The sequence below is a fragment of the Periplaneta americana genome, chromosome 15 (assembly GCF_040183065.1).
Source record: "Periplaneta americana isolate PAMFEO1 chromosome 15, P.americana_PAMFEO1_priV1, whole genome shotgun sequence".
NCBI lineage: Eukaryota > Metazoa > Arthropoda > Insecta > Blattodea > Blattidae > Periplaneta > Periplaneta americana.
The window spans coordinates 117,566,948-117,590,341 of NC_091131.1; the positions used below are offsets into that span (position 1 = coordinate 117,566,948).

At 34.7% G+C, this 23,394-nt stretch overlaps 1 protein-coding gene across 2 annotated transcripts in view; it reads left to right on the forward strand.

Moving 5' to 3' along the window:
- Nucleotides 1-22,168, forward strand: part of LOC138715287 (tigger transposable element-derived protein 6-like) — a 47,625-nt gene extending 25,457 nt beyond the window's left edge. The window contains exons 4-6 of one of the 2 annotated variants that reach the window (XM_069848044.1): nt 2,681-2,822; nt 11,318-11,477; nt 21,858-22,168. In XM_069848044.1, the coding sequence (XP_069704145.1) occupies nt 2,681-2,822; nt 11,318-11,458 (283 nt within the window). In that variant the 3' untranslated portion in view covers nt 11,459-11,477; nt 21,858-22,168. The remainder of the gene's footprint in view (nt 1-2,680; nt 2,823-11,317; nt 11,478-21,857) is intronic. The other variant, XM_069848045.1, reaches the window with a different exon arrangement.
- Nucleotides 22,169-23,394: the final 1,226 nt, after the last annotated feature.

Below are 23,394 nucleotides of genomic sequence, written 5' to 3' on the forward strand. Positions count from 1 at the left end.
ATAATTTTTAAATGGAAACTATGCAGGAAGGTTATACCCTGTTAGATAAGAATAGTTCATATTTCTAATATGTATGTTATTAACCTTATTATTATTGTTCATATGGTACAAAAGTAGAATCAATTCAATTACTTTTATGCAATAAGTTTGCCTTAGGCCTACTGTTAAAAAGAAAAAAAAAAGTTGCTCGTAAAGTAGTGCTTTTGTATATCTTGACATAAAGTAGTTTTAAGAGAAGTATCGAGTATTCTTGTGCGGCGAAGACTTTCGTGCATAATTTTTTTTAATAATCTGGCATTTCTGACTCAGAAACATTTATAGTATAGGTCTCACTTTACCAGCTTAGAATATGTTGTTTTATGAAACAACTCAAATAGGCATACAAATGATTCCATTTTAGCTACGCTGGCAATTCATAATGATTTTTACAACATAATACAGTGCATTTTATAAAGCCTCGTCGTTTATGCGAAATTATGTAGTTTTCATTACTCAGGTAATTTTTATAAGCCTGCTTTGATTTTTATTGTAATTGCAATTGTAAATTTAATATTAATTGTAATTCTATTCTTCATATTGTAGTTGTAATCCCCTGGTAGAAGGGCAGAGAAGGTGTGACTGCCTTATCTCCACCAGGTTAAATAAATAAATACTAAATAAAAATATTGCAGTAGTCCTTTCAGGTCTTCCCTTTCGTCTGTAACCTTATAAATTTTCTCACACCCAAGTCCATTAATCGTCTCCTTCTTGATTAATTTTAAATAACGCATCAAAAGCAATGGTCAATGTAGAGTATCCACCACCCACTGAACGAATATTGGTTAAACGAGTGTTGAGCGACTTCCGATTTTGGAATAGACACCGACGCACTTAGGTTAGGTTAGTTTAGGCTTTTATTATCCTGTCAAGATGAAAGTGAAAGCGATTGAGTGTGATTTTTTGTTTTCTATGTTGGCAGTTCAAGTGCGTCTGTGTCTATTCCAAAATCGGCGGAAGTCGCTCAACGCTCGTTTCACCCAAATGAGTGTCGTACACTAGAAAATGTACCTACTCATAAGTTGGTCGCTGTAGAAGGTTACAGTATTTCTCATTTCACAGGTGTAATAGGCAGTTGTTGTGACAAATGTGATAAGCTTGTTTGCAATCTCAGAATTATAAAAAAGAAACCTAAGCGAAATTAATTACAGTACCGTATATAACATTGTACATACTTAGTTCTTCAAATTATAAGGTTAAGCTTACTAAATTTTTTCTCATTTCTTTTAAGTTGATAATATTTTAAAATGTAATTGATTTCTGTCATTCTTATTACGGTACTTAACTTACAATTTTAAATTCCTGAAATTGAATGCATTCAGAATTTAAGTAATAATCACTTGGATATTCCTAATATGTCGTGAGGTTCGTTGCCAGGCCCTTCTTATGAAATGTAAATTACAGTGGCTGTGTGTCTTTTTTAATTTTTAGAATCTAGTCAGCTTATTTTTAGTTGGATTTGTATTATGCTTATTGTTGTTTTATTTTTCTATGACGGAGTCTGTGACATTTATGTAATGTTTTTTTGGCTAATAAAGATTATTATTATTATTATTATTATTATTATTATTATTATTATTATTATTATTATTATTATTGGCAAAATTTTGAAAACAGCACTTCTGCCATGTTTCAAACACTCTTTTTAAGTCTTTTGTTGTAGTGTGTTCACACATCCAGGGTGATCTAGTCTCAATCTCTTGTATCACCTGGGAACACTGTCCTTGAGCTTCAGTTTCATCTTTGGAAACAAAAAGAAGTCATAAGGGGCTAACTTTGATAGTAGAGAGGGTGTGGGGTAACTGGCATGTTGCCAAAAACTGTTTCAGTTTTAGGGCGGTGTGAGCAGGAACATTGTCATGGTGAAGCAGCCAATTGCAGTTGTGCCACAGTTTCACTCCTTTACGCCAAACATTCTCTCTCAGCTGTCTCAAAACATTCCAGCGATATTGCAAATACCGTGCATGGTACAGTGACATTATTTACATATTATTTGTGCAGTTTTTTTTTCTTTCTCAGTATTTTTAGGGGTTATGCTGGTGCGTAGCTGCTCCGTGTACCTGTCTTCAACTAATGTTCAACTGCTATTTAAGCATGCATGCTCCTCTAAACACTGGGAGTGGTCTAGAACATCATCACTAATATAAATAATTTTGAGAATCTCTGGTAGATTTTTCGAGTTTAGCACGAAATTTGATGCATATTCTTTGTTTATGATTGTCATCACAGAATAGCACGAACACTTGATCTGAAAAACGTGTATAGCACAATTCACATTACACTCAGGTCGACGTTGCATGTCATACAGACTCACTAAAGAAGCGACTAGTGACACCTTTTGTAGAAACTATATCTGTCAGTATTACCAAGTAGTTGGTACAGTCCGGAAAATTTCTTATCACACATCATATTGTAACTACAGTTGTACTGCAAGAAATATTATATTCATTTAACCAGTCAATCTGTTAGCCGATTTTACGGAGTTGGCCTATATTGCAGAGGTGAACATTTTTGGCCAAACTTAATTTAACTAGGCCTATAATGGGTAATGCTGAAGCCTGGGAACAGTAATCCAGCACTGAAATTTTCTTTCCACTGTTTGAGCAAGGAATTTATGCTTTTTAACTTGAATTTGATATTTCAGTCAGTTTTACTCTACAAGTCAGTTGGGAGATCTTGGCAGTGGAGCTGGTAAGGGAGGTGGTGGTGGAGGTTCAATTCGTGAAGCAGGTGGAGCTTTTGGCAAGATGGAAGCTGCACGAGAAGAAGAATATTTCTATAAGCAGGTTTGCAATAGTTTCTATAAAACTATATTTGTTTTCATTCCTACTCCAGTTTGTCTGTGTGATAATTATTTCCTATTTGGTGTATATATTTTAAAGCAAATTGATCATTTAAATTGTTTACCCAGCATTATTTTAGTTACATAGAAAATGCATTACTTCATGTATAATACAATGAACATTAAGTGTCAAATGATGATAGGTAAATTTAAAGATACGATGGAAATGTCGCTACTACCAAAATATTAGTATTTAATTAAAATTATCCTCTTATCTCCTCTCTCTTTTTCTCTCTTCCTTCTCTTTACTCCTATCTTTCTCTTTTCTGTTCTTCGTCTTTACATATCTTACATGTTTACAGTTTTACAATTACACTCTAATTATCATATACATTATATTACAATTCTACAATTTGTTTACTCACCACTGCCGACAGTCGGATTCGATCCAAGAACCTTTACATCTCATTATTTGTCCGACACCTTAGTCATTAAGCCAAGAAGACAAGTTACAAATCAATGGTCAAAATCATCTATCTGTAGAATTATAACGACTATTTCTATTTCTATGATAATAACCTATAAACAAAACAGTAGATGGTGGAATGCGTAGTACTAAAAAGGTTGACATTCGTACATTTGTAGCAGACATTATTTCGAGTACCGGTATGGAAACGAGTGGTAGTAGAATAGTGTAACACGAGGAAGATATACGACAGAATTTAACGTGGATAGGTAATATTATATCATCACTAAAAGTATAGAAAAAAGTGTTCAGTTTTGTAGAGAATACAACTTACTTCCGTCAGAAGAACCAAATAATCGTGTGCATTGTGAAAAACAGTGAAAACTCACAAACGATCGTAAAAAGTGAATTTTTCTTTCGAACTACATTGCAGTAACTGTAAGAAAAAGACTGCTATCACAAAAAATACTTGATTGGAAGAGTGTAAATTTTCAATTTTGCAAAACATCGTTCTTATAGGCTATATTATTGGCTTCATGGAATGACTTTAGAAATAGCTAGTAGTAAAACTAACTTAAGCATAGTTACCATATGTGAATATTTTGGTTTTTGTAGACAAGTTTGTTACGTAAGAGCAACAAATAATTCGACTCCTTACGATCATACGATTTGGACACACCTTCTCAAATTTTACCAAGTTTCTTACAAGACAATGCCAAAGTGTACAGGATACGGCAAGCAGAAATTAAGTACAAAAGCTTATACTACTCGAGGAATAGTGGAAGTGAATGATGAATAAACAATGGTGAGTACTAAATATTATATACACTCAATTTATTCTCATTAACTCTATAATATATAATCAAATTGTGAATTAAAAAAAAACATGGTGGTGTATAAGTATTATAACTACCTTGTGACGTCATCGATGACATACCTTTCCATCGTATCTTTATAATTACCAATGATTCAGTACTGATATAAGAAATAAATTAAATACAGAAGTGCTCACTCACTCTAGCCACGATCAACTCTTCAATAATTCATTATGAACATAGATTAAGAAGACTGTGTATCCCCAAACATGAATGATCATCACTCTTGTGGCCCAGGCCTGGATGCATGACTCATAATTAGAGCAGTGCAAATGATCCCATGAAAGACAGCATGGCAGTGGGCCAAGGGTTTTAACTTGCACAGAATATTCCTTGTGCAAAAGCAGATGTTATAACGTCCAATGCACATGAAGACTGCAAGCGACATGTACAGTGCTATCAAGAAAACTTCAGCAGTATAGAGTTTCTAGTGACATGTCTGTTGTGATAAAAATGCCAATAGAAAAGAGAATTATATTGAGAGAAGTCACACTTATTTCCGAATATGGTGAAAATGTTTTTTTTTTTTTGCCATGATTGAGACAAGATATGCAAACTGTGTGAATTATCACTTTCAGTTAATACAGTATGTAAGTAGGAATAAACACAAGCATGCCCTTACAGACCTGAAACGTGAAAAAATATGTGAGCAGGATTACAGTTCTTTGCACAACCAAGTTTTCTATGAAGAAATGTGTGATGCGTTTTCAGCAGCAGATATTTCCCTTTAGAAGTTTAACAACAAAACATTGTGCAATTTCTTGGAGAATAAAACTGGAAAATCAATTTAATATCCGTCAACATTGCACAGGACATAAAGTTAAGACAACTGCATTGATGACATAAAAAGTAAATTAAAAAAGGTAATAACATTGGGTGTCTGTTGATGAGACAACAGATTTGGTTGGTCACCATGTGGTTATTGTTATTGTCAGTGTAGTACATATGAAAAGCCCTAATGGACCATTTCTTCTTACTTGCGAAACAGTAGATGTGGTAAACTACAGTACAGTATGTATAGTGTTTGAAAATGCTTTGACATTACTGTGTCTTTCAAGTTTGGAGTATAAAAAATTATCTGATTTCTGACACATGCTGTCACATACCAGTACTTGATAAAAGATAGTAATTATCTAAAACTCAAGTACCTAAGTATGATTCATGCAACATGTCTTGCCCATGCCTGTTATCGTATTGCAAAACATAATTAGAAATCTGTTTTCTGATGTTGACAAACTTACTGCAACTCTCAAAAAAGTCTGTCAAAGCACCTGCCTGCATTACAACATTCAAGAAGGAACACTCTTGTCTGTCTCTTCCTCTGTCCCCGAAAGCCTACAGATATTATTATAAACATTTCAAGCAAGTACAAAAAGTGATCATCATTTGACAGAATAGATGCAACTGCAATAAGAATAACCCAAGCACTAGTGAGTGATATCAAAATTAAGCTAGAACTAGAATATATTGAATTAAATTATGGGTTCTTCTTGATTGTATTACAGCTTTCGGAAAGTCTGGTGCAAAATTGGCTTATTAGATTGTCTTGATGAAAAATGTTTTAAAGGAACTGAACCAAGTATAATCTGGCAAAATAATATCTGGAAATAAAATTGTGGATATTATAAACTTTGTAGAATCAGTGACATTTCGAGAGAGGATTCATTGACAAACTAACAGATGTGGAAAATGTTTCTCCTCATACAAAAGCATGGTAGCAAATAAACGAAAATCGTTTACCTTCAGTAAGTTGTAGTGTCATTTGTTGTGTATTGTAATAATATTTGGAAAGCAATCAATAAAAGTCAGTTTTTGTACTAAAAATAAAATTATAATTTATTTTAAAGGTATGTTTCAAGAGGATTTGTGTATATAATGACACGAATCACACAATAATCAAGTGTGTTTTTTATATCGAGTCTCATTAGGCCAGGTCAATAAATATATATTTGTTTTGGGTGAAGTGTTTGGTTAGTTAAGCCATTCTGTAATAAAATAATACACTTATTTCCTCAAATGACACATGCATCATGTCCATGAGTTGCCTATACACAGAGGACAAATTGGATGACATTGTAGCCTTTCTTTTGTTGCCATTCGTATTTAAATTGCATCTTTTGCACTGGTTTACTCATAACACTGTATTTACTCGATTTTCAATACCGAAAAAATTGAAGATAATCCTATATGTGCATAGGCCTATCTAAAAATTAGTATGGTTAAAACATAAAATACCGTAACAGACTATCTCGTCTAATACATGTTTTGGATGATGAAGATGATGATGATGATGATGATGAAGAAAACGTGAAATAATATATAAGCATACAACATTTTAAAAATATATTGCAAGACATTTAATTTTTAATTATCATAGTAAAAAAAAATTATAAACCAAAACATATACCAACAGTGCAGGGGAGAGTTAAGAGTCACTTGCTAGAAATGAGCTTAGGAAAGGGAAGAGTGAGTTACCTTTAGTGGTCAGTATTCAGTCTTTAAGCAGATATAAGAAATGCAGCTTCTTGGAAACAAAATTGTTTAACTTACTGTCTACGGAGTAATGGTAATATTTCGTCCAATGTACAAGATTGTGCGCGCGTGTGTACACAGAGCCTCAAATAGATGTGTGTGTGCAGCCATGCATGGCAGCTGGATACATGCTGTTTGCCATCAGAGTTAGATATTTATAGCTCCCTAATTCAAGCACATAGATTGCTCATATAGATTACAATTTACAATAACCACCTACCTTTGTCATAGATGTTGGAAATGATGTCCTTGTGCCATCACACATCTCTCACACCTTTTAAGAAAATTTACATTAACACACATTAGTGCTTCTTCTGAAAATGCTGCAATTTCCCTTCTTATATCGTCTCTCAGTTCTTCCAGCATATGAGGATTATTCCGATATACTTATTTACTTACTTACTGGCTTTTAAGGAACCCGGAGGTTCATTGCCGCCCTCACATAAGCCCGCCATTGGTCCCTATCCTGAGCAAGATTAATCCAGTCCCTACCATCATATCCTACCTCCCTCAAATCCATTTTAATATTATCTTCCCATCTACGTCTCGGCCTCCCCGAAGGTCTTTTGCCCTCCGGCCTCCCAACTAACACTCTATATGCATTTCTGGATTTGCCCATACGTGCTACATGTCCTGCCCATCTCAAACGTCTGGATTTTATGGTCCTAACTATGTCAGGTGAAGTATACAATGCGTGCAGCTTTGTGTTGTGTAACTTTCTCCATTCTCCGTAACTTCATCCCTCTTAGCCCCAAATATTTTCCTAAGAACCTTATTCTCAAAGATGTTCCTCTCTCAGAGTGAGAGTCCAAGTTTCACAACCATAAAGAACAACCAGTAATATAACTGTTTCATAAATTCTAACTTTCAGATTTTTTGACAGAAGACTAGATGACAAAAGCTTCTCAACTGAATAATAACAGGCATTTCCCATATTTACTCTGTGTTTAATTTCCTCCCGAGTGTCATTTATGTTTGTTACTGTTGCTCCAAGATATTTGAATTTTTCCACCTCTTCGAAGGATAAATCACCAATTTTTATAGTTCCATTTCGTACTATATTCTGGTCACGAGACATAATCATATACTTAGTCTTTTTGGAATTTACTTCCAACCCAATCGCTTTACTTGCTTCAAGTAAAATTTCCGTGTTTTCCCTAATCGTTTGTGTATTTTCTCCTAACATATTCACGTCATCTGCATAGGCAAGAAGCTGATGTAACCCGTTCAATTCCAAACCCTGCCTGTTATCCTGAACTTTCCTAATGGCATATTCTAGAGCGAAGTCAAAAAGTAAAGGTGATAGTGCATTTTCCTGCTTTAGCCCGCAGTGAATTGGAAAAGCATCAGATAGAAACTGACCTATACGGACTCTGCTTTAAGTTTCACTAAGACACGTTTTAATTAATCGAACTAGTTTCTTGGGAATACCAAATTCAATAAGAATATTATATAAAACTTCTCTCTTAACCAAGTCATATGCCTTTTTGAAATCTATGAATAACTGATGTACTGTACCCTTATACTCCCATTTTTTCTCCAATATCTGTCGAATACAAAGCATCTGATCAATAGTTGATCTATTACGCCTAAAACCACAATCCCCAATAATTTCATCTACATATGGAGTTAATCTTCTCAAAAGGATATTCGACAAAATTTTATACGACGTCAACAAAAGTGATATTCCTCGAAAGTTACTACAGTTAGTTTTGTCCCCCTTCTTAAAAATAGGTACAATTATGGACTCCTTTCATTGTTCTGGTACAATTTCCTTTTCCCAAATTGCAAGTACAAGTTTATAAGTTTCGCTAGATAATGCCCTTCCACCCTCTTGTATTAGTTCTGCTGGAATTTGATCAATACCTGGAGACTTGTACTTTTTCAAATCTTCTATCGCAATTTCGACTTCAGAAAGTGTGGGTTCAGGTATAAATGGCTCAGCAGTTTGTATTTGAATTTCGTCCCAATCATTTCTATTTGGCCTATGTATATTTAGTAGTTGCCCAAAATAGTTTTTCCATCTGTTCAGGATTGAATGAGAGTCTGCAAGCAAGTCACCATTCACATCCTTGATGACGTTTACCCTTGCCTGATATCCATTTTTAAATTCCTTTATACCCTTATATAAATCTCGAATGTTTTTATTCTTACTATTTGTTTCTATCTCATTCAGTTTACTTTATTTAATTTATTTTATAAAGTTCCCTCATAAATAGAAATTGCATACAGTAGGAGCGTGCTAAAATATTCCCTTACTGATGACCTTGTCTTCAAAAATTTCTGTAATTAATGCTAAGAAGAGAGAAACTGCGTGCTCTGTACCAGAGTCCTGTTGAAAAAATGCCTGTGTACATTCAATGTCAGATAATAAAATTCTTCTAGGATTAGTGTGATTATGTTATCCCTGAACCTCTGCTCATTCACGGTATTTAAAAGAAATATAGGTCCTATAATTCTGTAAGCATTCACTGTGCACCATACACCATTTTTATTTTATTATTATTTTTTTTTTTTTTGCAATGGCATTTCGTGTACAAGATTGAGTTTTTCTGCACTCCAGTATCTGCTGTTCTGTGTCGCTACGTAACTGTAAATAAAACTGTGCTTCATCCGTGAACAGAATAATAGTAAATGTGGATCAACAGATCTATTATTAACATTATCCAACACCTAATTGCAGAAATTTACTCTACTCACTTTATCATGTGGCTGCATTTCCCGAACAAATAAAGTAGTACATGGCTGTTCTTTTATTAGACATTTATTTCGAGATCTTACAACAGATATTCTTGTAATGCCATATGCCATTTCTATTTATGGGGAACTTAAAAATAAATAAAATGAAATTATCAAATAGCCCTTATATGTTGGAAGAACTGAAAGACAATATAAGAAGTGAAATTGCAGCAATTTCAGAAGAAACACTAATGCGTGTTAATGCAAATTTTCTTAATAAGTATTAGAGATGTGTGGTGGCACAAGAATATCATTTTCAACATGTTTTATAAAAAAAGTGAGTTATTATAGTAATTGTATGAGTAATCTATGTGCTTGACTTATGGGGCTATGAATATCTGACTTTACCAGCAAACAGCATGCTTCCAGCTGCCACACTCAGTTGCACACTCATGGATGAACATCTGTTTGAAGGCTCTGTATTTATTTCACTCGTAAAAGAATTATGTGGGAGGATCTTATTTGCGAGTAAATATGGTATTATAATTTTATTAGTGAGGTTCCAGGTATACAAGTAGGAAACATAATAATCACATATTTCATTATTTCGAATTAACCATTAATCACATTTTGAAGCATATAAATACCTATATTAATCAAAATGGGGTGTAACGAGTTTTTAATATAGTACCAAAAATAAAATGAGACTACCAACATCTGTAAAAGATTTAGCATGTCCTAGGAAAAGAATTCGCTTTTCTAGTGTAAAATGTTTAATTTTTTCGCCATTTCAAAATAATTATTACTTCATAGGAAAGTTCCTCCTACCTTCCAGAATAAAGTCTGCTTGTTTATTTGATACCAATACTTTGTATTATTATTCAAGTTTCGTAAAGATTAATGCCAGCGATAAAAGGGAAGTGGGTTTTCTTTCAATAATTATCACCAGCAGCAGAGATTGGAGTTTCTAGTTACGCATTGTTGTCACATCCCTCCCCTTCATTGTTAAACAATAGAATCGTATGCGCCTAATACTGTATATTATATAAACAGAGCGTCAATAATAGCCAAGACGCAATCTGGCAACATAGGAATGACTCCATGTGGACTTAACAGTGCCACTAAAGAATAACAGAAATCAGAATCTGACTGGTGACGACATGCTCATTGGCGCAGCACGACAAAGGAATGCTCGGCAGTATTTTCAAAAGTAAAATCGATAATGAAAGGCATGCCAAATGTTAACGCTTAGAGAATAATTAATTAGTTTATTGTTGTGTTAATTTCTTCTATGTCACCTCAGTATCAAATTAACAAGTGGACTTTATGTTGTACAATTTTGTGTTTGGCATATTTTATATTGTGAATATATGCTTACAGTTGATGTATATTGTTATTGCTTTTATTATTACTGTTAAGACACAAGTTTTTAATAATAGACTCTAACTTACTAAACATCGATAAACTCTACATGTACAGTCTTAGAAAAATGTTTTGTCGCACAGATGCTTTATAAGTCCCAGAAAGGAGGCAGTGTGCATGATCAGTCATACAATGAAACAAAACTAATTTTATTACCCAACTAGTCGTTCTCTTCTGAACCAGGTCGCTCATCCTCTGATCATGCACACTGCTTCCTTTCTGGGACTTATAAAGTATCTGTGCGACAAAACTTTTTTCTGAGACTGTACATGAAGGTAAAAGTATTTACTGTAGAATTTTTTTTTTTTTTCATATTTATCATCTTAAAACATATTAATTTGTAAATAATGACTCTCATCTTTAATATGAAGTGCAGTGTTTAAAAGAAAAATGTGTAGATTTGAAAAAAGTTTTTGCATAGTTACTGTAAGCTTTTCTTTCTCACTACCCTGTTAGGGAATGTAATGTCTAATAAGACAGCGAAACTGAACTCATAATAATGTTAGTTTCCTTTCTGTTGTGTAGCAAAAAGAACAGCTGAAGAAGCTAAAAGATGGTTTAAAGGATGAAATTAGTTTCCATGAAGAACAAGTAAAACGACACCAAGAGGCAATACAGCGTCATAAGCAGAGAATCAAGGAAATGGAGCACAAGTCCAAGAACTAAGTGGAATGAAGAATGACTGGTAAGGTTTATTCACGCATCCTACTGACAGATCATGTTGAGCATGTTTGTAGCACAGTTCTTGAAGTAATACCTGAAGTGTAATATTTACTGAATTGTTTACATTGTCGAAATTGATTGATTTTTATTGTTACTTATTGTGGGTTTGTTCAGATAAAATTATAACAAGAAAGATTACGTAAAGAAATTATAAACGGTCATTCCAACAAAAGGAGGAAAATAGACCAAAGTTAACATGACAGGATTGGCACTTGAAAACTCATGTTTAAAAGAAATTTACGAAATAGAGAAGATGGGAATGGAAATTTACCAAATGTTTGTAATTGACAGAGATTTTTCTTTTAACCTAATGGCAGATACTTGATTTTGTGTCGTTCTAAGCATCACAATCTAAGAGTAATATGCTAAAGCTGTAGTTCTTTTTACTGCCATAGACATTTCCTTTGAAGCACCACCAGTATGCGAAATACACAGTAGTGCATGTTCATGATCATGATGGTTAAATGGTGGAATGCTGGTTTGGATAATGAGAGTACCTCATGAAACCAACCAGGCACCATATTTGTCTACTACAAATTCCATTTGGATCCACCATTATTATTATTATTATTATTATATTATTGTATTATTATTCCCAAGAAACTAGTTCGATTAATTAAAATGTCTCTCAGTGAAACATACAGCAGAGTCCGTATAGGTCAGTTTCTATCTGATGCTTTTCCAATTCACTGCGGGCTAAAGCAGGGAAATGCACTATCACCTTTACTTTTTAACTTCGCTCTAGAATATGCCATTAGGAAAGTTCAGGATAACAGGCAGGGTTTGGAATTGAACGAGTTACATCAGCTTCTTGTCTATGCGGATGACGTGAATATGTTAGGAGAAAATACACAAACGATTAGGGAAAGCACGGAAATTTTACTTGAAGCAAGTAAAGCGATCGGTTTGGAAGTAAATCCCGAAAAGACAAAGTATATGATTATGTCTCGTGACCAGAATATTGTACGAAATGGAAATATAAAAATTGCAGATTTATCCTTCGAAGAGGTGGAAAAATTCAAATATCTTGGAGCAACAGTAACAAATATAAATGACACTCGGGAGGAAATTAAACGCAGAATAAATATGGGAAATGCGTGTTATTATTCGGTTGAGAAGCTCTTATCATCCAGTCTGCTGTCCAAAAATCTGAAAGTTAGAATTTATAAAACAGTTATATTACCGGCTCTTCTGTATGGTTGTGAAACTTGGACTCTCACTCTGAGAGAGGAACATAGGTTAAGGGTGTTTGAGAATAAGGTTCTTAGGAAAATATTTGGGGCTAAGCGGGATGAAGTTACAGGAGAATGGAGAAAGTTGCACAACACATAACTGCACGCATTGTATTCTTCACCTGACATAATTAGGAACATTAAATCCAGACGTTTGAGATGGGCAGAGCATGTAGCACATATGGGTGAATCCAGAAATGCATATAGAGTGTTAGTTGGGAGACCAGAGGGGAAAAGACCTTTGGGGAGGCCGAGACGTAGATGGGAGGATAATATTAAAATGGATTTGAGGGAGGTGGGTTATGATAATAGAGACTGGATTAATCTTGCACAGGATAGGGACTGCTGGCTGGCTTATGTGAGGGCGGCAATGAACCTTCGGGTTCCTTAAAAGCCATTTGTAAGTAAGTAAGTAAGTATTATTATTATTATCCGTTATATACAGAATCCTACTTCACCTGTAGGTATATTAGGGTTGTAAGTTTAACAGTTTAGGGTATATATTGGGTTAATATTAGTACATTACAATTTAGCAAATACATTCTTTACTAGAGATGAAAAATGTTTACAGCTATACTTATTTACAAAATTATACAGTGGTTAAAAAAAACTTATCAGATTACCAGGAAACAGTTGGCATTCATACAGTCCTCTCTGTAGATTAAAAACTTAAAAAAGTTTCATATCCATGATTCAAGAATTAAAACAGAAAATCAATATCCCGAATTTAAAAGAAAACTTACAAATTAAGCCAAACTCTTTAACTCTATTAAATATAGAGTATAATCTAAATTTAACAGAATAAATACTGAAATCAGAAGTAAACACTGAAATAATGAAACAATTGTCTTTAGAGACAATTAATATTAGGTATCCTCCACAAAACTGGCTTCATTTATACATCGATGAATCCTTGATCTCCAGAGAACAAGGTGCCGGTGCAGGTGTTGCATGCTGTCTCTTCTCACTTTATAGATCTCTTGGATATGGAACAACAAGTTTTGATGGAGAAATCATTGCAATAAATGAAAGTCTCAGGAATCTTCTATGCCACATCAATAAATTTAAGAATGCAGTTATTTTGTCAGACTCCAAAGCAGCTATTCTATCAATAGTCTGTAGACATACATCTTTATCTCAAACAGCAGAAATAACTAAAATGTTCTCTCAATTAATAACACTCAATAAAAGAATTGTATTCCAATGGATACCATCCCATTGTGGAATCCTGGGAAACGAGAATGCGGATGCTTTAGCAAAGAAGGGCAGCACCTCATACTTACAGATCTGTTACTAAATCTACGGTATTACTCTGTGAAAAGATTTATTAAATCTACATTCTTAGACTTCAACAAACAAAATTTGATAACACAATCCCAAGGGAAAAAATGGAACTCTCTGCATCACAGTCCACAGTTAATTCCTGATTTACCACGAAAATCGTCTGTAGCTGCATTTAGATTGGCAACAGGCCATGACTGTTTGGCCAAACACCTGCATAGAATTGGAATATATCAGTCCCCTAACTGCCCAATGTGCAACTCAAACCAAGCATTGAATTCGGAACGCCTCAAAGTCTGTGCTTCATTGGCTGACCATGATAATATCTTTGAAAAATATTGGTTTACAAGAGGTCAAATGACTTTGTTGTCAAACGCCTGGCATTAGAAAACAACAACAAATATACAGTTAAGTGGTGCTGAATAGTCACGAGTTGAACTTATTTAAGTGTGAAGTCAACATGTAGCTTTTATACAAGAACAAGGGGCAGTCGAACAAAAGATGTCTGACAGACTGATGCTCTTCTCCACTTTTACAATTTGCATTATTTAAAATGTGAAATCTTTGAATATATTCGCCAAATTTTCCCTTAAAAAAATATTAGATTAAAACTTCATTTTAGATAACTTAGAAGATAATTTATCTTGAACTGTTGGGAAAAAATAGATTTCTTGTAGTACTTCTCTTTTCACTCTCTCGCCAATTTGATACTATTTTTCAATAATATGTTTTCGTATTTAATTCTTTACAAACAAGGAAAGACTTAAATAATTTCATGGAAAAAATTGTTCCAGGGCCGGGTATCAAACCCGGGATGTTTGGCTAAGCACATCAGTGCTCTACCAACTGAGCTACCCAGAACTGTACCAGATCTCGGCTCAGTTATTCTTCTTATATCCACATACCTCAAATGGGTTGACAGAATATCAGAGCCCAGCATTGAGAAGTGCACACATACTGTGTGACTTAAATTTGTGGTTTTCTGTTAACAAACAGTAAACATGTATTATACAAATCGGCTTTATAGGGTGCTATACCTGAAAGCTAGCACTTGCTGAGTAGAATCTGCTACTGTGTTAGCATACTTGCTGATGACTGATAAGCAGATATCATCTGCATATTTGCGCACTTATTCCCTCTTCATCGAGCCTGATGATTAGTTGACCAATTACTAGATATCATAGGAGAGAGGAAAGTACTTCACCTTATGGGTAGTCTTTGGCCACAACTGTCATGGTATCGATACATAGAGCTGGTGTAACCAATTTTCCCTGTAAGACCTATTATGCTGGGTAACTTTCGGTGTTGGACCCCGGACTCATTTCACCAGCATTATCACCTTCATCTCACTCAGACGCTAAATAACCTTAGATGTTGATAAAGCGTCGTAAAATAACCTACTAAAAAAACTTATTAAATCCATCTGTTGACTATGGAGGAAACCCCCTTTCTGTTGGTGCTTAACAAATGGAGTCAAAGGATGTATTATTTAAAGTTTCTATGTCCAGGAATGAATGTCCCTAAGGCCAATACTTTCTCCAGTCTAACCACTAGTTGGTGAAGTACTGTATCAGCAGACTTCCCAGCCTGGTATGCATATTGGATAGGAAATAGGGGTTTTTCAACAATCACTCCCTCTCTTATATTTTTATCCACCAGTCTTTCTAAAGCTTTTAATAAAAACAAGTATTTCTAAAGCCTTTAATAAAAATGACAGAGTGATGGGACGAAAGTCCTTAGACCTAATAGGAATAAACATGACCTTGACTTCCAGCCATAAGTAGAAACATATCTCATAGTGAGACAAGATTTGAAAATTCTGTTAGGTAAGGAGAAGGGATTTCTTGTCCTTTTTGCAGTAGAACTGGAATATTCCATCCATATGTGCACTCTTGAAGGGGCAGAGGAATTAATTCCACATTCTATCTTTCTTTGAGTGACAATCTCTTCAGCCTTCCGTGGCCCCTATGGACATATACTGAGATGATTCCTATCTGAGTTCAGTTGAACTGGGAAAGTGGGCCTTTAGAAGAAGTTTCAAGGTTTCCCTCTCTGATTGTGTGATTACACCAGATAGAGCCTGTAATGATTCCAGTTTTATTCTTAAGTCTCGCAAGAGAGCCTTGTTTAATCTAGCCATTTCTGGTAGGTCATTAATGGAGTTGTAGAATTTCCTCCAAATCTCTTTGGGAGCCCTCTTTGTCCCCTTTTTATGTTTCCATTAGGCCTCTTTATGTAGTTCATAGCTAGTTAAATTGTTAATATGACTGGCCCTGTTAAAGAGTTGTCTGGCTCCACTTCACTGGGCTTTCAAAAGAGAGTTCCACAGGATATTTTCTTTAAGGGGCAGTTTTCTTCATAGGAAGAAATAAGAGACTTCTGTACATGATTTACTACCAACTCTCTATCTGCCTCGTTATTTATAGCCTTTTGAGGTTCCACTTCCAATATACTCTTCATAGTCCCCTTAAAGGAGACCCAGTCAGTAGATCAAATTACTTCTTATATACTCTGGTGTAAGAGAGTAAATTAGATTTTATCTGCGAGTGGAAAGTTTAGCTTATGAGGCAAAGCTGAGGGTGATCTTTACTAAACCAGAACATTTTAATTTTAAATTTATTGTATGCCTTTTCTTGGTAATGTTTAAGTTGTGAAGAAGTGATGAATGAATATATGGATTTTATTGTCGTTGATATGTTGGTTGTCAAGGAGAGAGTGATTTAAATTTTTTTTTTCGACACCAGCGATATAAACAGTCTTTATCCATGACCTTAACAAAAAACATGTGTTTACTAAATACTTTTGCGTTTGTAAAGTAGACTTTTATTCAAGATTACTTTATTTCACTAGTGAAATAAAGACTTTACCTCACAATTTAAACTTTACCTCACAGTTCATTGGTATTTGCCTAGTACCTGGGCACACACCTATATTTTTCCATTCAACTATTACTCAAGAAGTTACTAGATGTCACACCTCTACTTTTTATTACCATTTCTTAAATCTCCATACACTCAATCTCTTTCTGCTTTCTCTGTCTACTAATACTACTACATCGTAATTTGTGCATTGCATCCATATCTAATATTTATTTATTTATTTATTTTTTTTTTAATTTTGTAATAATTTACCTTTTGGGATGTGAGGAGACTTGAACCTGCGAAGTTGGGTTTTATAGGATTTAATAACAACACGCCTTAGTCAACTGAGCTAAACAGATATGATGATTAATTACGTTTTAATATTCCTCTTAAGTTTACAGAAGTAAAATGTGAAATTATTTTAATCACATTAGTCCCGTGAATGCTTCTAAATAATCCCTGAAACTTCAAAAAGATGAAAATACACGTTTAAAATGAAAAAAATATATATTAAAATTATATAATTATAATTTGTTATTTATCCAACGCCTTAGATAACATTCTTCACTATTCATGGCCTCCTACATCATGACCTATCTAGTACACGTATCGGTTCTAAAATCCATGCCATGATATCTGATTATATGAAAACTTATTTTCAACATACAGTAAAACCTCGTTAATCCGGACCTCGTTAAACCGGATATCGCTTAATCCGGACAAGTATTCTTAAAAAATTATATTTGTTGAAAAAAAAGTGGAAAATAAATGAAAATATTCTCGCATGGCGCAGCTTAAGTTTCGGCATACTATATTCGTATTTCCAGAGTTGTAATGTATCCAATGACCTTGTTCTTGACCATCACTGCCACCCTCATCCGCCTGGAATGCAACTTTCACCCTCCACCCTTGTGCTATTACAAACCCTGTAAGACTTCGACTCAGTTTAACACTACAGCAGTACTGTACAGTATTCTCTCTTTTATACAGTGTTAATTTAAATTGGTGAATCAATTCAAGGTGGACAATGTCATTCAGTAAACCAGCTGCTTCGTCCGGAAAGCGAAAACATAAAACTATATCTTTGCATGAGAAATTAAAGATCATTGAAAATCTTGAAAATGGTGCCGCTGTTGCCAGTGTTTGTGCAGAGTACGGAATTGCTAAACAAACAGTTTCCGATATACGAAAGAAAAAAAGTGAACTGTTGTCATTTGCTTTGAAGTGTAATGTGGATAAAGAAACTTGTCGAGTTAAGCGAATGCGGGTGCCAGTGGACCAAAACTTGGACGATGCAGTGTACAAGTGGTACGAACAATTTCGTGCAAGTGGAATAGCAGTGAGAGGAGTAGAAATTCAAGCTGCAGCCGAACGCCTGGCAAAACAACTTGGTGTAAATGGGTTTACGGCTAGTGCCGGCTGGCTGTTTAGATTTCGCAAACGCCACAACATAGTGAACAGAAAAATGTGTGGGGAGAGTCTAAGTGCAGATGCAAGTGCTGTAGAGCCATTCAAGAAAAAACTGCATTCTATCATGAAGGAAGAAGGGTTAGGTTTAAATCAGGTGTATAATGCCGACAAAACAGGCCTGTGTTGGCGCGCTCTGCCTGATAATACACAAGCATCAAAATCCATAAGAAATACACCTGGTCGCAAGATCAGTAAAGAACGTGTCTCTGCATTGTTGTGTGCTAACGCCGATGGAAGCCATATCCTAAAGACTGTCATTGTAGGCAAGAGTAAACAGCCAAGGGCTATTAAAAATATTATGTCTAATTTGCCTGTCCATTACTACCATTCTAAAAATGCTTGGTTCACAGCAAATATCACATCTGATTGGTTCCATAACTACGCTGTGCCAGAAATAAGAAGACATCAAATGGATAAGTCAAATACTGAAGTGAAAGCCATAATCTTATTGGATAATGCACCTGCTCATCCCGATGAAAAAAAGCTTTGTAGTGCAGACGGTAAAATCAGATGTCTATTCTTACCTCCCAATACAACATCGCTAATGCAACCAATGGACCAAGGCGTCATCTATACTGCAAAGAGGTTGTATAGAAAGAGATTTCTGTCTGAAGTCTTTGAAGTTGAAGAATCTACAGATGGCGAAGACAGAAGAGCAGAAAAAACACTGCAAAATATCAAGTCATACAACTTCAGGTCTATGATTTTCAATTTTGCGGCTGCAGTGAAAGATATAGCACCTTCTACTTTGGCCAATGCATGGAATAAAATTTTGTGTGACAACAGTGTTGAACTCGAGAGCAAAGGCATTGAATTAAAGGACTATCATGAAGCACTCGTAAGGGGTGGTGAAAAATCCGTCACAGTAGAAGAGATTGAGGACTGGTTAGACAATGATGAAGGTGATCCTGGCTACCACATAATGAATGAAGACGAAATAGTGGATAGCGTAAACGACGATCGAGACTATGAATCTGAAGATGAGGATCCAGATATGGAACTGCCAAAAATGAAATTAAGTGAGGTGAAAGAACATTTGAATTCAGTGATTAATTTCATTCAACGAAGTGACAATAAACAAATATCTGCCTACTACTGTCACATGAGGCACCTGCGTGAACTTGTAGTGAAAGAAATGTGCGAGAAACCTCAAAAGAAAATTGACAGTTTTTTTAAACCAAAGTAACAACAGTATAATGGATAACTTTTAATAATTACACAGGTACTGTTCTTTATTATGTTATTAGTGTATACAATTTTTTGTTCTTAGTCAGGGAATATAATTTTTTCTCTTATTTCTGTTAATCCGGACTTTTGCTAATCCGGACAATTCTCAGCCCCAATTGGTCCGGATTAACGAGGTTCCACTGTATTTTCTTTTATAAGACAAAATTTTTTGTTATGGTCATGGATAAAATTACGTATGGTACTTATGAGCATGATCTTCATTGCGCTCGTGTAATTTAAGCATGAGGCATCAGCCTCTTGCTTAAATCTTTCCATTTGCGTAATAAAGATACACTTACCTCACAAGTACCATAAATAACTATAATCGTTAGTGAAAATCGTTCATAATATGCCACATTTGTACCAGTGCCATAAAATATTACAATACCAAATAAAACAACATGACTTCTATAATGACAGCATAACATGTACCATAAAGTTATTATATCGTGTGTCCATTTGATTATGTCGCATCCTGCTTTCCTCCATCTATTTCTCTGTAAAGGGTAGTTGCAGGACTGTTAGGCCAATCTTAGTTTTTTCCTAATAATATTTTCTAATTGGACGTCTATGTAATATTATACAACTGTCGAAATAAAGAAAAGGACCTCGTTAAATAATTGACATGATTTTCCCCCTTTCGATGACCTTGCAACTTAACCACTCAGGACAATGGCTACAAAATTAGTGTTAATGTTTACTTTTTTGTGACATTACTGATCATCTTCCCTCTCCCTCTTAAGTCCAGCACTCATAACATTTTAGAGCTAGAAAAAACAGCTTACAGTACTTGTAGAAATAATTTCGATTCTGCAAGATATTTTGCTAGTTACATAACAAATACATAACTAAAACTTCAAAGCTCTGAAACTGAAAGAATTTCTGAAACAAAAAAGGAATCCGAATGTGGTAGTCCAGTGGCTGAAATGACGCATGTCTATAATGCAGTAATCAAATATATCAATATCGTATTTTCTCGAATGTCCTTAAATAAGTCGCACATCTCACTTTTGAAAGGCCCAAAAAAAAAAAATAAATAAATAAATAAATGAAATAAAAACAGTTTCAACTAATGTGTTCATGACAAATTAAAGCAGTTAAACACAAATAAAATTCAGTTAACGATAAATTTTATCCTGGAACAGGATCCTCCAGTTTCTGGTGCAACTTTCACTTACATCAAATTACAGGCTGTAGCACAATTTCCATGTTCCTCCACATCTTTGATAATTTTAAGTTATTCGCTACAAGTAAAAGCTCTCAATCTCATACCATTAGTGGTACTCATTTTAAGAATTTAAAATATAAGATGCACAAGCTATACATTTTATCACTAGAGGGCTGATCTGTGTGTGGTTAGAAAATGAAACAGTTAGACGCAATGTGAGCAGTAGCAACACAGTCCATGCATACTAACCTTGAGGAACAACGCACACAGATCCGCCCTCTACTTATCACACTTGAACTTGATTCTGACACATCTAGCATACTGCTAATTCAAACACCATTTAACAATGTTAACAGTTGAAATACTTGTGCGAAAAGATAATGGCATGTGCTTCCACCTTAAGAGTTACACAGGAGGAAAATGAGGCAATGTTACCAACTTTATTTCGAATAATCTGTGCACCCATATATTTTACTTGTATATTTCGGAGGGAAAAAAAAGTGTGTGGAGTGTTCGAGAAAATAAGCTAGTTGGTTGGTACCAAGAATTTTCAGTGTTTAAATGTATTTGATGCCACAATGCTAATGTAGAATGGAAATAGATTCAAAGTTCATTTCATTGAAAATTAGTGATTATTGTTGTCAGTAATGTGTCATCTATGAACTATACATACAAATTAAATTAAATGTAATTTGTAAATTTTTTAAATAAAAAAAGTCTTAAAATAAATGGAAATACAGTAACACGAAACCTCAAAATCTCTACTAATACTGTACAGTGTAGTAGTTAACTTGTAGGTTATGCATACATTTCGTCTAAATGCCTTACAGCTAGCCTAATTGTGGATTCCAGAAGTTTAAAACAGCACCCACATGAACAAAAACCACACATATACATCACGTTATGTCAAAGAGTTTCTCTTTTAAAAGTTGATCATCTGGTAAATCTCTCTTTAGCCTTACATGTTTAGAATTTGAGTTTTAATTACAGTTAACTGATAAATTACATTATAAAATGGACACTAGTTTTGGATGTGAATATGTGTGTATTTCCTTTTCATGTATTCTGAAATAAATCTCAATAACATGTTTCTTTTGTTTCAGATACTGTCTTGTTAGAATTGATGTGCTGTGCGCCATAGTGCATTTCAAGTTGTTGGTGCCAGACTTACACTGTTTAGGGCTAATGGAAAGGAATGTTTTGTATTGGGACTGGACATGTACTGTACTTTTAGAAATTAATTTAGATGTTTATTATAATGCTGGTTTGTCAGTGTGATTTTCAGTACTATTGTGTTTATATTACTTTTCCGTGCAATTGACTGGACTGATTGATATTCGATGTAGATAATGTCATTGTACAGCTTATAAAGCACTGTCATAATAAAGAATCAGTGGTTAATCATACAAAATAATTTAATTTCATTATTGAAATCCAGATTAAAATGTGATACTTTACAAGAACCTATTGACAGAAGAATCTACGTAAAGATTATTATTTTTTGGTCCTACAGAATACATCTGTTATGGTCACGATTAATATTAGAGGAGAAAAATTTGCTCCGGTGCTGGGGATCGAACCCAGATCCTTGGTTCTACGTACCAATTACTCTCACCATTGAGCTATGCCGAAGTTGAATTCACAGCACCGATCGAATGACTTGGAGTCAGGCCACAAAGGGAAAAACACTGGAGGAGAGGGATTCGATCCAGTGCTGTGGATTGAACTTCGGCATAGCTCGATGAGAGCATTTGGTATGTAGAACCAAGGACCTGGGTTCGATCCCCGGCACCAGAGCGAATTTTTCTCCTCTAATATTAATTATTGACAGAAGGTTTAATTAGTGTATTTTTAATGGAAGCTGAAATTTTTCACTATAGAACAGCTATTTCAACCAATCACGAATGATCTGCTAGTGTGCCATGAGAAAATGAAAATAGTAAAGGTTGTCGTAGTAAATTGGAAGAATAAAAGTGAAAAGAGTAGTAAAAAAGTGAGTCCACAAGAGTCAACATCCAGTACACACATTCCCTTCAAAAACCCTCAACATACCCCCCCTGGTTGGTAACCACTGGTTTAGATTATTTAAGTGTGTCGCGTGATTTTTAATATAACTTTAGTGTGCCACATGTAGAAAAAGATTGAAAAACGCTGCTGTAGAGGTTTAGTGTTGGATGATGTTATAATAATGATTTCTTTCACAACTTGCTCTATTGTCTTACAGTGTTAAGTCCTTGGAAAATTGTTTTTACTTATTGTTTCTTTACTAACTTTCTCATTTCAATCAAATTTTTAGAGCATTATATGCGTTTTTAAGCTTTTATGGTAAATGTGATCAGATATAAACTTTTGAGTACTGTATTCCATGTCCTGAAAATGTTAAGCTCCAGTACACAGTGGACTACCCAAAAGTCTATTTCTGAAATTTTATAGCATTTTTTATTTCTTTGATATAATAATAATCTGTGGTGCTACAGCCCGTGAAGGGCCTAGACCAACCAGCCGGCTGCTGGCCTCACGCCTACATGCCAAAGCAGAGGTGGACTATCATCCAACCAGAATGAGGGTATCGTGTGGTTAGCATGATGATCCCCCCCCCCCCAGCCGTTATAGCTTGTATTCGCAACCGGATTTCACTAC